General features: G+C 50.8%; 1 protein-coding gene across 21 annotated transcripts in view; it reads left to right on the plus strand.

Annotated features, from left to right (window-relative positions):
* The window catches only part of PTPRS (protein tyrosine phosphatase receptor type S), a 149,133-nt gene that overhangs the window by 71,279 nt on the left and 63,929 nt on the right, over nt 1-13,925 (plus strand). For all 21 annotated transcript variants that reach the window (XM_042024345.1, XM_042024346.1, XM_042024347.1 and 18 more), the window contains 3 exons: nt 2,179-2,324; nt 3,249-3,390; nt 11,934-12,122. In XM_042024345.1, coding sequence (XP_041880279.1) covers nt 2,179-2,324; nt 3,249-3,390; nt 11,934-12,122 — 477 coding nt within the window. The remainder of the gene's footprint in view (nt 1-2,178; nt 2,325-3,248; nt 3,391-11,933; nt 12,123-13,925) is intronic.

Consider the following 13,925-nt stretch of genomic DNA (forward strand, 5'->3'; position numbering starts at 1 on the left):
GGGTGGTAGGGATTTTTGTTTGGCTCCCTTTTGTGTGAGTCCCTCGTAGGCAGCTGGGAGCTGCAGGGAGCTCAGGAAAAGCCCCGTGCACAGACAGCTCAGCTTCCCCATTGCCCCACGCTGAGGCAGCACCGGACCCCAAAAGGGGATGCTGACGATGACTCCACATTCACTGTTTTTTGGAGCACCATCCCTTTCTTCAGGACAGAAATAGAACCTTGTTTTTCTCCTCGGCTGAGCTCTCATCATGCAGCCTGCACCCATTTAAATGTATACGTGACATTAAGGTTTATTAGGGGCTTTTATTTTAGGAAATGAACTTGCATCAATAAAGTGTTCTTAAAAGCCCTGGATGTTTTTAGCTGTACCTTCAGAATTGACTTCTGCAAACTCTTCAGATATCGAGCGGAGGTGAAGGGAGGAAGGAAGTCAGGGCAGAGTGAGCATTTATATTTTAGCCTGGAGCAAAGTTTGGGTTTTACCTTTCTCAGATGGAAGACAGATCCCCCGGTGCCAGTTCCTCCAGTGGGACTTGCTTGATAACCTTTAGCTGTAACATTGCAAAGAAGACTCTGACCTCTAAATATAGATTTGGATATTTATAAATGCGGTGCTTTGTACACACAGCATTCGGTGGGACGTAAACAGCTCCAGCAAATTGTATTTACCTCCAGCATGGAAACAAATGCTTGATTGCATCACATGAGCTTGCTCAGTGCCTTTTATTTATATACTGCTGGCCACACCAGGCAGGGAAGAGGAGAAGGCTTCCTTTTGTCTTTCGACCCCTAAAAGACCCTGGAGACTTCTCCCCAGCTACCATTTGCCCTCCTGTCGAGCCCTGTGGGAGTCTGTTTGCATTTTATTTTATAGACTCTTGAGTATGAACAGATAAATACACACATTTCAGAGTCACGTGCTCTGCTTTTCTCAAGAAAACAGACGGCAACTTTATGATCTGAGTGATTTTATTTGAACACAGCTGTGGCCTCGTGATTTAAATATTTCAATAAATTTTAAACTAACTAGATGAGAGGAAGCTGTGCAAGGAAAACAGGTTAGAGCACGGAAGGAGGATTCCCAGCGGGCGGGGGCAAAACGGGCTCTGCACAAACACTCCTGGCCTCGGCTCCTCCCATGAGCAGCCCCTTGACACCTTCCCTGGTCAGAAAGCCCATCCCAGCCTCCTGCCATCCTTGCAGAGGTGCTGTGAAGGCAGTGGGATGTTGATGGAAATCGATGGAGAGGCTGAGGGAGAGGTACTCTGAGCTCAGGTGTGGCTCCTTGAGCCTGGGCTGGCTCAAACACAGCCCCAGGCCCCGTGTGTGTGTTCAGGCATCACTGCACCTTGGAGCTGCTGGGTGTGAGCAGAGTTTGAAGGAGGTTGTGGCTTCTTCCTGGAGCAGTATGAATTCCATGCTTTTCTTGGGAGTCTCGTGCTGAGCAGAGGGGAAGGGGAGCTGCAGAAGCAGCCTGGGCTCTGCTCTTGGGTTTGACAGCTGGGTTGTTCTGAACTGATCACAGCTCTGGCTTGTGGGCTGTGTCCCATCAGATTGCCTGTTCCGAGGGATCCGTGCAAATGTACCCGTGAGGGCCATGGGAAGGGCTTGCAGGTGGCAGCAGAGGTGCCACAAGCCAAGGGGATTTCACATCTTGAAGCCACTGGCATCAGCCTCTTTCACACCACTGTCCTCAAGATCTCTGTGTGCCAAGTCCTGCTCCATCTATTTCATGGTCCTTCCCCCACCGTCTCCCCTTCCTTGGCCATATTTCTATAAATCTCCCCCGTTCCTTGGTCATCTCCAAGGAGCTGGGAAGTGCAATTCACTGTTTCTAAGTGCTGTTTTCAGCTCTACCAGCTTTTGGTGATGCTCATTAGATGGGTTTTGCAAGGGCAATTTCCCCTGTACAAAACAATTTAAAAGTCCACTTTTCAGGAGTAAAAGAGGCTTTGCAACATTGAAGTCTCTTTGTAGGATCAGGCCCTTAATCATTTTCTGCTGGAGCTACTTCATATGTAAAGTGGAGGTAAAGGCTGTTCTGAAAAAGGCCGAGAAGTTTAATTTCACCTGGGATCATTAAGAACAGCAGCAACAACGCTACTGCTAATTACAAACCATGTTTATTAAAGTTTGTCTTTGTCACTGCCAATGATGATATTTCTGTTTTGCCCTAAAGGTCCTCCTGTGTTCATCAAGAAGCCTGTGGACCAAATCGGTGTGTCGGGAGGGGTGGCCTCCTTCGTGTGCCAAGCCACTGGAGACCCAAAGCCAAGGGTCACCTGGAACAAGAAAGGGAAGAAAGTGAACTCTCAGAGGTTTGAGGTGAGACATGTCCTTCAAATCTGGTGTCTGTGTGAAGAGAGAGGCTGACACAAAGCAGCCCCTGCTCCACTTTGGCCACTCTCAGACCTGATAATAAAGGGAAATTTGGAAGGGGAGGAGTTTTAACAGCAAGAGGAGTGAAATGCAAGCTCTTGGCCATGTCAACAGCTGGGTTTGTTCCAAAGCAAGAAGGAACTTGGCTCAATTATGTTACTGAAGTTTTTTATTTTGTTTTGTTGGTTTTTTTCCCTTCTTGGGATATAATATAACTTCCTGCTTTCCTGAGAAACCCCAGCTAAGCTGGTGGTACTTCAGCTCTGTAAATGTAGCTTTCATAGCCATCCATGGCTCAGCATTTTAATCCTGGGACAGTCTGGAGTAAACATTGCAGTTGTTGGCAACCAGACCCAAGCCATTGGCATTGTTTAGATAGAAATGAGAGCGGAGGAACAAGGACTGGGAGGTCATCCTGTGGAATTTGCTGTGGGACTCAGCCCTGCCAGGCAGCTGTGTGCTGAGAGGAGCTTTGTGGTGTCAGCTGCCCCTGCAGATGGAGGAGCAAGGCAGGGGCTCATTTTTATTTTGTTTTTCTTTGGTCTGTTTCTTTCTCCATCATCCCAGTTGTGCTCTGAACACCCACCCCACACCCTGTCACTGTGGCTCGTTCTTTCAGAGCCTTTGAGATGCACGTTGTGGGTTTGGTGGGTCAATGGTCCGTGGCAGGGTTTGGCTGTGACAGCTCTGTCACCTTGAGGTCAGTGGAGAGCCAGGCTGACCATGTTGGTGATGTGTGGGGGCTGAGGGGCAGCTGCTGGAGGGTTTGCAGTGGGTGTGTGCTTGTGTCTCTTTAGAGGCAGGAATGAAGCTTCGCCTTGGAACCCAAGGACGCTTACTCTGTGTGTGTCTCTTTGCCTCCATCCCCAGACCATTGAATTTGATGAAAGTGCAGGTGCTGTTTTGAGGATCCAGCCCCTCCGGACTCCCCGGGACGAGAACATTTACGAATGTGTTGCTCAGAACCCTCATGGGGAGGTCACTGTCCACGCCAAGCTCACTGTCCTCCGAGGTAAGGAACCTGAGCAGTGTTGCAGGGGAAGGGGCCCTTCAGCTGGGTGGGAAAGCTGTTAAAAATTCATGGCTAAGGCACAAAGTCCTCCTGGGTTTGGTTTGGTTTGTTCTGACCTGACAGATCTGTTTGCTGTTCTCACCCCAGAGAGACATAAAAACTGCTGTGTGAGAAACAGCTAAAACTGCACCACTTCAGGAGGTTTGACTGATGGTGTGCTGGGGTTCCTTCCAGCCTGAATTATCCTATGACTCTTACAATCTTCCTCCCCTCCAAAAATTCCGTCCCTGGGTTTAGGAGCAGCACCAGGAGCTCCCCATTATGCACACAGGAATGTGGCTCCAGGAAAACCTTCACTGAGGAATCACTCAGTGGGCTGGGGTTAAGATGGTTATGGATCTGCATGGGCCTTCACACAGTTGGTAGCAATGCAAACACTTTTCCTTGTGCAGGATACCTGTTGTGCCTTTCTGGGCTTCTCTCCTCTTCCCAGAGGTCCTTTGCTCTGTGCACTCTCCAAGAAAACAATTCCCTTCTCCATTTTGTTCTGGTTCTTTTTTCCACTTGTCCCCTTTACAGAGGATGTTTGCATGGATGCCTCCCTCATGTCATCTGTTTGAAATATGCTCCCTGAACTGGATGGGGGGGAGGGAACAATATGCTGCTGCTCTGGATGCCTCTGGATGTTTGCTGTTATTACCCTGGAGATCCCCAAAATCACTGTGTGAAGTGCTGAGCGAGGCCAGGTGCTAGAACTGACCCATTTTAGGGTTTGGAACACCCATCAGTGATGTCCTCTGTTCAAACCACAGGGCAGTGCTGGTGATCCTGGTGGGGTGGTAGATAACTGCCTGAGAGCTCCTGAGGGGAGTTCAGCTTGGCTATGGGTGAAGCCATGGGCGTTTGAGTAGCACTGGCAGTAAAAGCCCTTCTCTCTGCACTCAACATGGCTAACAGCAATTTCAGGAGCTCCAGGCAGGAGCCCCACAGGGCCAAGGGGTAGCTCTGCCTGTGGGCCAGTTGCTTTTCCTTCAGCAGTTCCAGCGTTCCCTCCAGGAGCAGCTTAAATCCTTTTGTTTGAGCAGGTAGCGAGCATGTCCTTCATGGTGCAGAGCAAAGCTGGTGTGTGACTTCCCAAAGTGCAGCAGGGAATTAACACCAGACGTGAAGAGCACAAGGCAAAGCCCCCAGCCTCCCTTTTTAGCTGGGAATATCCCTGCTGTGGGCTCTGTGCTGTCAGGATTTTGGCTGCCTGGGAGCGTGGGGGCCCGTGGTCCAGTCATGCCTGACAGATTTGTGTAGGTGACTTAGATGTCTGTGCAGCTCCTGTGCCTGGCATGGCATTTAACCTTCTGTTGGAGAAACGTGGTGGGATGGAGCTGTCAGGAGCTTGGAACAGCGCAGTGTGAGAGGAGTGTGTCTGACTGTGGTTATCCCAGAGGGTGGGAGCCTTATTCTTCACACTTATTCCCATGTATTCCTCTGGAGCTGTGACGGTTTGGGAGAAGGGCCCCTGCAGTCATATTCGAAGTTTGTACCCCTTGAATTTAGCTACAAGCAGTGGCAAGGGAAGGTTGTCCTCCAGCTGCCTTCAGTGGTTTTAATGCACAGTCCACCAAAAGTGAGCTGCAGTGTGTGGGATCATTGTGTCACTGAATCATCAAGGCTGGAAAGACCTGCAGGGTCACCAAGTCCAACCTTTGACTCATCCCCACCTTGTCCCCAGCCCAGAGCACTGAGTGCCACCTCCAGTTGTTCCTTGGACACTTGCAGGGATGGAGACTCCACCACCTCCCTGGGCAGCCCCTTCCAAGGCCTGACCACCCTTTCTGTGAAGAAATTCCTCCGGATGTCCAACCTGAGCCTCCCCTGGTGCAGCTTGGGGCCGTTTCCTGCTCCTGTCTCTGGCTGCCTGGGAGCAGAGTCTGACCCCCACCTGGCCACAGCCTCCTGTCAGGGAGTTGTAGAGACTGAAATAGGAATGAACTGAGCTGGGGGACCATTCTGAGGGACCAGGGCTCTTTGTACATGCCTTTGTGCAGCTCTTCCTTCTGGGATCGGCATCATCCACATCAGCCAGAGACAGCTGACAGCACAGGGTCTGCGTCTTCCCACTGCCTGACTAATTCCACCCTTTGCTGATTCCACCAGAACTCTGACTGTGGCTGTGCTCTCATGGCTCCCCTGCTCTGTTTGCCTGATGGGACCTGGTTTGGAGTCTCCTGGAGCACTGGGGGTACCCATTCATGGAACTTGAGGGAGCAGGAATTACCTGCGGGGTGGGCCAAGACGATGTTGAAGAGCATCATGGAAGCTGATCTTGTAGCGTATCCTCCCCATCCCTGTTCAGCTGGAGTTACTCCATCCTTCACCATTCCTTAGCTCTCACACAGCAGAGTTTGTCTCCTCTTTATCTGTGTTTTTAAGTGCTGGGAAAGTTAAAAGCACCAAGCCAAATGCACTGATCTGCACAATGACAAAGTGAGCATGTTGGCATCTACTCCTCTCCTGTTCCTCCCCTCTTCTGCACTCACCCACTCTCCTGTTTGTCTTTTCTCTCCCTGCTCAGCCTCCTCCTCCTCTGTGTCTCTGCTCTCACTTGCAGAACTGATGCTGAGCAGAGAGAGGGGGCTGCTCCACGGCTGCTCCACAGCCTGGAGACGGATGGGAGCTGTCATTTGCAGAACCTGTTACCTTGGCACGCTCTGGAGAGTGGAAACCTGGGCCCAGCTGCTGCACACTTCACAGGGGGCTCTGGGGTAGCTGTGCAGCCTGTTGCCTGTGCTGCTGTGATCCCAGGCATGCCTGTGTGTACTTCATGCACCAGCATTGCAGCATTTCCTCAGCACCAGTACGGTCTCCTAACAGCAAAAACCACAGAAAATATTTCCTCTTTTCAGAAGAGAAAACAGTACATTCTTCCCTACTAGATGCAGCTGCTGAAGGGATTGAGCATAAACCCATCTTGCTTATGCACATGATTAGTCCTGGATCAGACCCTGGTAGAAAACCACATGCCTTCACTTAAAAACAGGAAACTGCAGGAGAGGAAACCTTTGGGAGCTTCTGAGAAGCAGAGCTGTGATGGACACTGTTCAACTCACACAGTCCCTTCACACCAGCTCTGCTGGCTTGTTTGTCCTTCCTGCTCTGCTTCTCCAGGGATCCCAGTTTGGTAGGGCTGTGGAGACTGGCTGTTCTTTCCACAGCTGGCTAGACAGAGTGCCTGCAAGCCTGACTCCTGCAGAGCTCAAAGAAAAAGAAAGAAAGCAGATTTGGGAAGCATTTTCCAGTTGTTTCTGACTCCAGCTGCTGTTATTTTTCATTATAGTTTAGGCAGGAAGGAAGGTGGTTGTCACAGGCGCCCCAGCTCCCAGCTGGTGTAGATTCTCTAAGCTCCCCACTCCCAAGAAAGATACTCATGGCTATATCTGTATCTCTTGGGATAGATACAGACAGATAGAGAGGGTGTGGACTCCCCATCCCTGGAAGTGTCCAAGGCCAGGTTGGACAGGGCTTGGAGCACCCTGGGACAGTGGAAGGTGTGGAATGAGATGGGCTTTAAGGTCCCTTCTGTCCCAAACCATTCTGGGATTCTGTCTGTATCTGTCTGTACCTGCAATTATATCTCTATCATCTCTGTCCATATTATGATGATAATTATTACTTCCTGTATGGAGATTATCCTTTCCCTCCACTTCTTTAGTAGCCTGAGAGAGATTCTGGTGCTGTGAAAGCTGTCCTGTGCTGCCAGAGCTGAGTGGGCTCATGGGACAGGGACCCTTGCTCAGCTGCTGGAGGCGGGGGCTGCGTTTCAAACAAGGACCAGACTGGCTCAGTTCTTTGCTCTGTGGAAGCTGATGGAGGGAGTTCTGTGGAGGTGACTCCTGTGAGTCGTTAGTAAATGCAGCATAAAAAGCAGTGATCAGTCCAGTTCAGTGTGAGGGAGCAGAATTCTCCGTGCCCTGATCCAGCCCTCGCTGTGTCCTGGGCAGTGCTGTCTGCTCCTGGGGGTTGCTGCCCTCCAGAGCACTGGGGAGAGGGGGCTGTGGGACATGCCAGGGCTGTGGAACTCCCTGCTGGAGTGTGACTGGGGCTGCTATGGACAGACTTCCACAGCTTCTAGTGATTCCCTCTTGGTTTCCTTTCATGAAGTATTCAGGCACTTCTTTAACAATTCCAGCCAGAAATTTCCCTCACACATTTCCTACTCCAAGAGCACATCTGGTGTGGGCATGTGTAAAGTTCTAGCAAGATCCTGGCTGTTTTGTTGGGGTTTTTTTTTGTAATTGTTGGCTTTAAATCACAGAAGGTAAACAAGAAGCAGCTCTGGATGCTCAGCAGAGAGTCCCATGGGAGCCCGTGGGAAAGGGAAGCTGCCCCTCTGAAATGTTACCTTGCTATTTGGAAAATTCCTGGCAGTCTTTCTTCAAACTTGTCTTGTTTTGCTTTTCTTGTAGTGACCTGAAAATTGGGTGACATTGACAGCAGATTAATTCTGTAGCTTCTGAATAACATCAAAGTAATTTTCGCTCCCTGTAGAGGGAGGGTACGTAGGGACACGTTAGTGGAGGGAACACAGGCATTACCTGCACTGTTTTGGGGTCTAGCACACATATCTAAGGGTGCATTTATTGCCTGTAAGCCCACAAATTTTAATAACATCATTAGGCTATTACTGTTTTCATAACGAAACTTTCAGCTCCAAATGGAATCAGCAGACAGAGACGTTGCTGAGACTCCTCCCTGCATTAAAATTGTCTTTGGCTGGGCAATAACAAAGAACTGAGACACAGGTACAGATATGGGTGGGAATAACTCCCTGATGTAATTTCACAAGGCACATAGTGCCAGGATACCTGGGGAGAGGGCAGCTCGAAGTGTTCATCAGCATAATGAAAGGAACAGGGATGGGTTCAAAAGTGCTGGATTTTGATTTTGATCCTGATTAAAACTTGTGTCACTCGAGCTGCCCCATCGCTGTGTTCCTGCTTCTTCCCTGAATGAGGGCAGTTGACTGTAGGGGCCAGCCAGCATCCATATGTCCAGAGGAGAGTGAAAAATCCCTCCTCCTCTTCCCTTCAGAGCATCCTCGCGGCTTTCTGCACCGGCTCCATGGCACATCTGCTCATGCTCACACCCTCCTCCTCCTCCTCTAAATTATTAAACAACTGTGCACACCCTGCGGGAAAAAGAGCAGCAGCAACACCTGCTTTATCTTCCTTAATCATCCTCATTTCCAGCACAGCTAATTAGCTAAACCCAGAGCTGCCACCTTCCAGAGTGACAGGGGGACAGAGCACCCCTGTCCCCTCGCTGGGGCTGGGGACCCTCGTGGTGTTTGGCAGCCTGAGCTGGGTCCAGGCACATCCCCGGGCACAGAGCATGTCCCCGGGTGGGATTTGTTATCAATGGGGGCTGAAGTGCTCCTGTCTCTTCCCCTGCCTCTCTCCATCCCTCCTCCCCTGTTCTTTCTCACCCTCCTTTGCTCAGGGAGGCCTTGAGGTGATTCACCAGCTCGGGGTGGGGGGTGCTGCGAAGAGCTGGGTCTAAGTCAGGGATGAACAAGGTGTTGGGATGCTCCCCTCATACGGCAGCTGCACCTCAGGAGAAGCTTTGCCTCCATGAGCCAGCACGATTCCAGCAGCAGCAGCTGCCCAGATGTGCCCTTGAAGCACCTCCAGCTTGTGGCTGGTTCTTTTGTTCCTGCAGTTGCCTGAGCTGCTTTCAGAAGGAGAATTCACAACCCGAACCATTCCTTATTTATTCGGGAGCAGGTCTGGGGGGGTGTTTGGGGATGGATGGGGAGGGTGGCAGGGCACGTGTGTGTGTCTTGTGGGGATTTCAGTGAGGCTGTAATTGCACAGGGAGCCCAGTTGTGCGGGGATGGAGACAGTTCTGCTTCCCCGACAGGAAGGAAATCTGAGCACTTGACTCAGAGCAGTCTGTGATGTTCAGAGATGCTTCCTCTGCTGATCTGATCCTCAAATCTGATCACGCCTCTCGTCGCAGTTGTTTTAATTAAACTCAGAGGAATTCTGCACATTGTGCTGCAAGATTAACATTTTTGTTTAATTAGAAACACTCAGTAATAGTGGTTGTACCCGGCCTCCCCCAGCACACACGCACACACGCACATGTGCACACACACACCCTGCCAGGCACGGGGCTATTCCCTCTGTGGATTAATTGGCTCCTGGAAGGAAGGGGCTGGGGCTGGAGGCAGGTGGAGCAGCCTCGCCAGGGAGCAGGATGAAGGCAGGGATCAATAGTGATGTCATCTGCAGCCAATGCGGCTCCGGCTCCTCACCGCTCCCAGGCTGCTGAGAGAGAGGAGGGGAGGGAGGACCATTAAAGCCTGGCTGAAAGCTGTGCACAGGCACAGCAATACCCAGAGCCCCTCTGCTGGCCTGACATCACTCCTGGGGGCTGGGGGGCTGCAGGAGCACACAGTTTAGGGGGTTCTGCAGTGCCCCAGCACAGCCCAGGGAGCTCAGAGGGCTGGGTCAGTCCCTAGTTAAAGATGTGTGTGAACAGCTCCAATTCCAGATACAAAATTCTGGTTTAGAGGTGCTTCAGATGCACCAAAACAGCTTCAAACTGAAAGAGTGCAGGTTCACATTAGATACCAGGAAGGAATTCCTCCCTATGACACTGGGCAGGCCCTGGCACAGGGTGCCCAGAGCAGCTGGGGCTGCCCCTGGATCCCTGGCAGTGCCCAAGGCCAGGCTGGACACTGGGGCTTGGAGCACCTGGGACAGTGGGAGGTGTCCCTGCCATGGCAGGGGTGGCACTGGATGGGCTCTGAGGTCCCTTCCAGCCTAAACCATTTTGGGATTCTATGAAAAGGCACCCACCATAGCAGGGCCACTGGGCTTCTCCCTTGTCCCGCTGTCTCTGGGTCTTGCCAAACGTATTTGGCTCCATTCCTCCTTATCTATCACGTGCCAGCCTTAGGAAACAAGCTCTGTGTGTGTTTGCACTTGGCAGGATGGTTCCCAGCCAAGGCCAGGGTTTCCAGCCCCATCTCGGTGCCACTCTGAGAGCTCCCGTCAGTGTCAGTGGGGGGCTGGTTGTGATGGATGTTCATTTTTTAAGAATCCCACCTTTTTTAAATGCTCTGCATTATTTCCCTTCTGTTCCCTCACCTGCTTTTGGGATGGATTCAATGCCACAGACTCCCAAGGCTGTGATTCCCTGACACGGCTCATTGGAGATGACAGAGGATCCCTCCCAAATCTCACCCTGCTGCTGGCATCCTCCTTCCCAGCTGCCCTCCCCCAAACACTTTCTGGGGGGAAAAATGGCACACTCCTGAGCTGTGGCAGCCAGCGTGAGACAGCTCTCCTCCATCCCACAGGAGTAAGGGGCTGTGTCAGGTGGTATTGGGGAAGCTCTGGGGTTTCGGAGGAGTTATCATTAATTACTCAGCATTGTTGTGATTGCCCTCCTCACCTTCATTAGTGAAGGCAAAGGCAGGATGGAGGGGAGCAGGAAGCTCAGTTGAAGCTCAGTTGAGCCTCTCTGCTGGGTGCTGGTGCCACTGTTCTTGGAGGGCAGCAGCTCTCGGAATTAATAAATCTAAAAATCACGCCCTGGCTGACAGCACTTGGCGTATTGTTGTTGTGCATGTCCCCTCTGGTCACTGCAGCTGGATGAGACTTTCCTCTCCTTTCTCTCCCAGTCCCACTGTGTCTTTGACAGCCCTTTCCACGTGGGTTCTTTTATTATTTCTCCTGTGCAGTTTGCTTTGTACTGCGAGGTTTGGAGGGGGAAGGTGAACCCCTCCATTTACCTGTGGCAGCTCAGAGTGTTCTCTGCAGTGCAGGGATCCTTGTGCAGCTCCTGCTCCCCAAACCAGTCAGTGCCATCCCTGACCTGGCAGAGCTTCCCTGCAGCACCTGGGGAAACTCTGACACGGTGACTCAAACACAAATCCCGTGAGGAGCAGGAGAGGGAGCTGGGGGGCTCAGCCTGGAGGAAAGGAGCCTCAGGAGGGACCTTCTCACTCCCTACAGCTCCCTGACAGGAGGGTGCAGCCAGGTGTGGGTTGGTCTCTGCTCTCAGGTTAACAAAAAATAGATCAAGGGGAAATGGCCTCAAGTTGCTCCAAATTGTTCTGGTTGGATATCAGGAAAAATTTCTTCACTGAAAGAGTGAATAAACGTAGAACAGAGTGCCTGGGGCAGGGGTGGAGCCACCATCCCTGGAAGTGTTCAAAAAACGAGTTGATGTGGCACTTGAGGATATGGTTTAGTGGACAGGTGGACCTGGGAGGTCTTTTCCAACCTTAATGATTCTCTAATTCTCTTCTGCTGTTCCCCAAAGGGTTTTAAAAGGTTGCATTTAAATGTAGAATCTTGCGGGACATTGAAATAGTCACACAAAACGGACAAGCTGGTAGCTCTTACTGTGTTCCATCTTGGGCCAGTCAGTGTTTGAACTGGCATTGCACAGGGCAGTGTCTGCCCGATGCTTTCCTTGGGGTGTTCCACTGAACCCTGGCACCTGCTTAACCCCTTCCCCTTGTTCTCCACCCCCAGAGGACCAGTTACCTCCCGGCTTCCCGAACATTGACATGGGGCCCCAGCTGAAGGTGGTGGAGCGGACGCGAACAGCCACGATGCTCTGTGCGGCCAGCGGGAACCCCGACCCCGAGATCACCTGGTTTAAGGATTTCCTGCCCGTCGACCCCAGTGCCAGCAACGGGAGAATAAAACAGCTGCGATCAGGTAAGGTCTGGGGGTGAGACTGGAGGAGCTGAGAGCAAGTAGAGACGTGAGGAGGCTGCTCAGAGGGTCCTGAAGCAGAGGAGAAGGCTGATAGATGCAGGCCCTGCTGCTGTGGTTTGGGGCATTTGAGTTTTTTTGGTTTTTACACCAAGAGTGGTTGGAGTATTTTCCACTTTGAGCCCTCCTGGTCTTCTCTGCTGCCCAGTTGGCATGAAGGGAATGTCAACAGGGAAGCTGGTGCCCATCCAGACAAGGAGTTCCCTGGATCGTGGTGCTCTTGAGCTCAGGGGAAACTGGGGCCTGGATGGGGGCTGAGGGTTTGTTCCTCAGAGCAAGAACTGGCAAAGGAAGAAAGAACCACTGTGGCAGACACAGCTTTTTAGACCACACACACCTGGTGTAGGGTCTGTGGTTCAGGCAGCCTCTTGCTGTCAAACATGATGGTGTAAACGGAGCCTCTCAAAGCTGGTGTGGAAGAAGAGCTCCTGCAGGGTGTCCCCAGCACCACGTCCCTGCAGCCATCGCTGGAGAGCACTTGGGAGTGTTCCGGAGTGACCCCTCGGTGCTCTGCCCATGGAGTCCATCTCCACCAACAGATGTACCCCAGCTCCGTGGCTCTTGTCAGTTTTCCATCTTTCCCCATCTGCTTGTCCATCTGTCTCTCTTGTTTGTTTTCTGTTTGCTGTTTTGTGTGTGTGGCAACGTGACATCTCTTTAATATTCACGTTTCAGGAGCTGTTTCTGTACTTGTTAAATCTGCCGGTTCTCTGTGTGAGAGTGTGTGCAAGGAGGGCATAGGTGGATTTATTTTTGAGTACTACTGATAAAACTCTTCCATTGACAGCTGCAAAAATGAAGCAAGTTTTGCAAGTTCTACCTTTTGACAAAAACTAGCCCAAGAAATAATCCTTTTCACAAACTGCTGGGGCTGACTGCTCTGACCCAGCCTAGAGAAAAGGTGTTCATTTTTAAGTATTTTTGGCAAAAGAAAGGCACTGTTGTAGGCAAAGGAAAAGCAGAGGCTTTGGTGAGGCAACTGGAGTTGCTTTGTTCGTATTAGACCTTTCACAAGTTCTCCAGTCAAGTGATAACCAGCTGCTCCTGCCCAGATCTCTGCTGGCCCTGGAGAAATCAGTTCTGACTCTGTCCTGCTGGATCTGGACAGCAAGGCATGGAAACACCTGGTTTTTCTCTTGCTCAGTTTGGCAAAGATTCTTAGTTCTTTCTAAAAATAAAGATATTTAGTTCTACGGGCCACCAGTGGAAAAGCTTCAGCATAGCTCCAGTTTAATGTAGCTTTTACACACCTGCATAAATGCCTCCTTGTTCAGTGAAGCAAAGTTACAAGCAGATCCTTAAACTGCTCTGTTGAATTAGAACGGCTTGTTGAATCCCACGAACACAGATGAGATTGACCTCCCTGTTTTATCGTAACAGCTGAGGCAAATGCAAATAAAAAAAATCACTCAGCATAAATAATGAGAGGTAAACTAGAATTATATTATGCTCTGTGACCACGATCTGAAGTGTGAGTAATGCACAGGCAGATTATTTTTAATACATTCATCATCTTGCTAGAATGCCTTTACTCTTTAGCTCGGTTTGATCTGGTATTTTCCTTGAAGCCACCTGAGTGCTGCCTTTTTATTCCAGTGAGTTGATTAACCTCAGAGTGAACCCTTGACCCTTCTGATAAATAGAAGATACCTGCTGAGATTTAATCTCATTTACAGCTGCTTTAAATTAGTAAACTGGTGAAACCCTGAAGCATCCCTGTTGTCTTCAGGGCACAAACCTGTTGCC

Source organism: Corvus kubaryi, unplaced genomic scaffold (genome assembly GCF_017639235.1).
Source record: "Corvus kubaryi isolate FWS band 111438036 unplaced genomic scaffold, C.kubaryi_AGA036_p1.0 37262, whole genome shotgun sequence".
NCBI classification, from domain to species: Eukaryota; Metazoa; Chordata; class Aves; order Passeriformes; family Corvidae; genus Corvus; species Corvus kubaryi.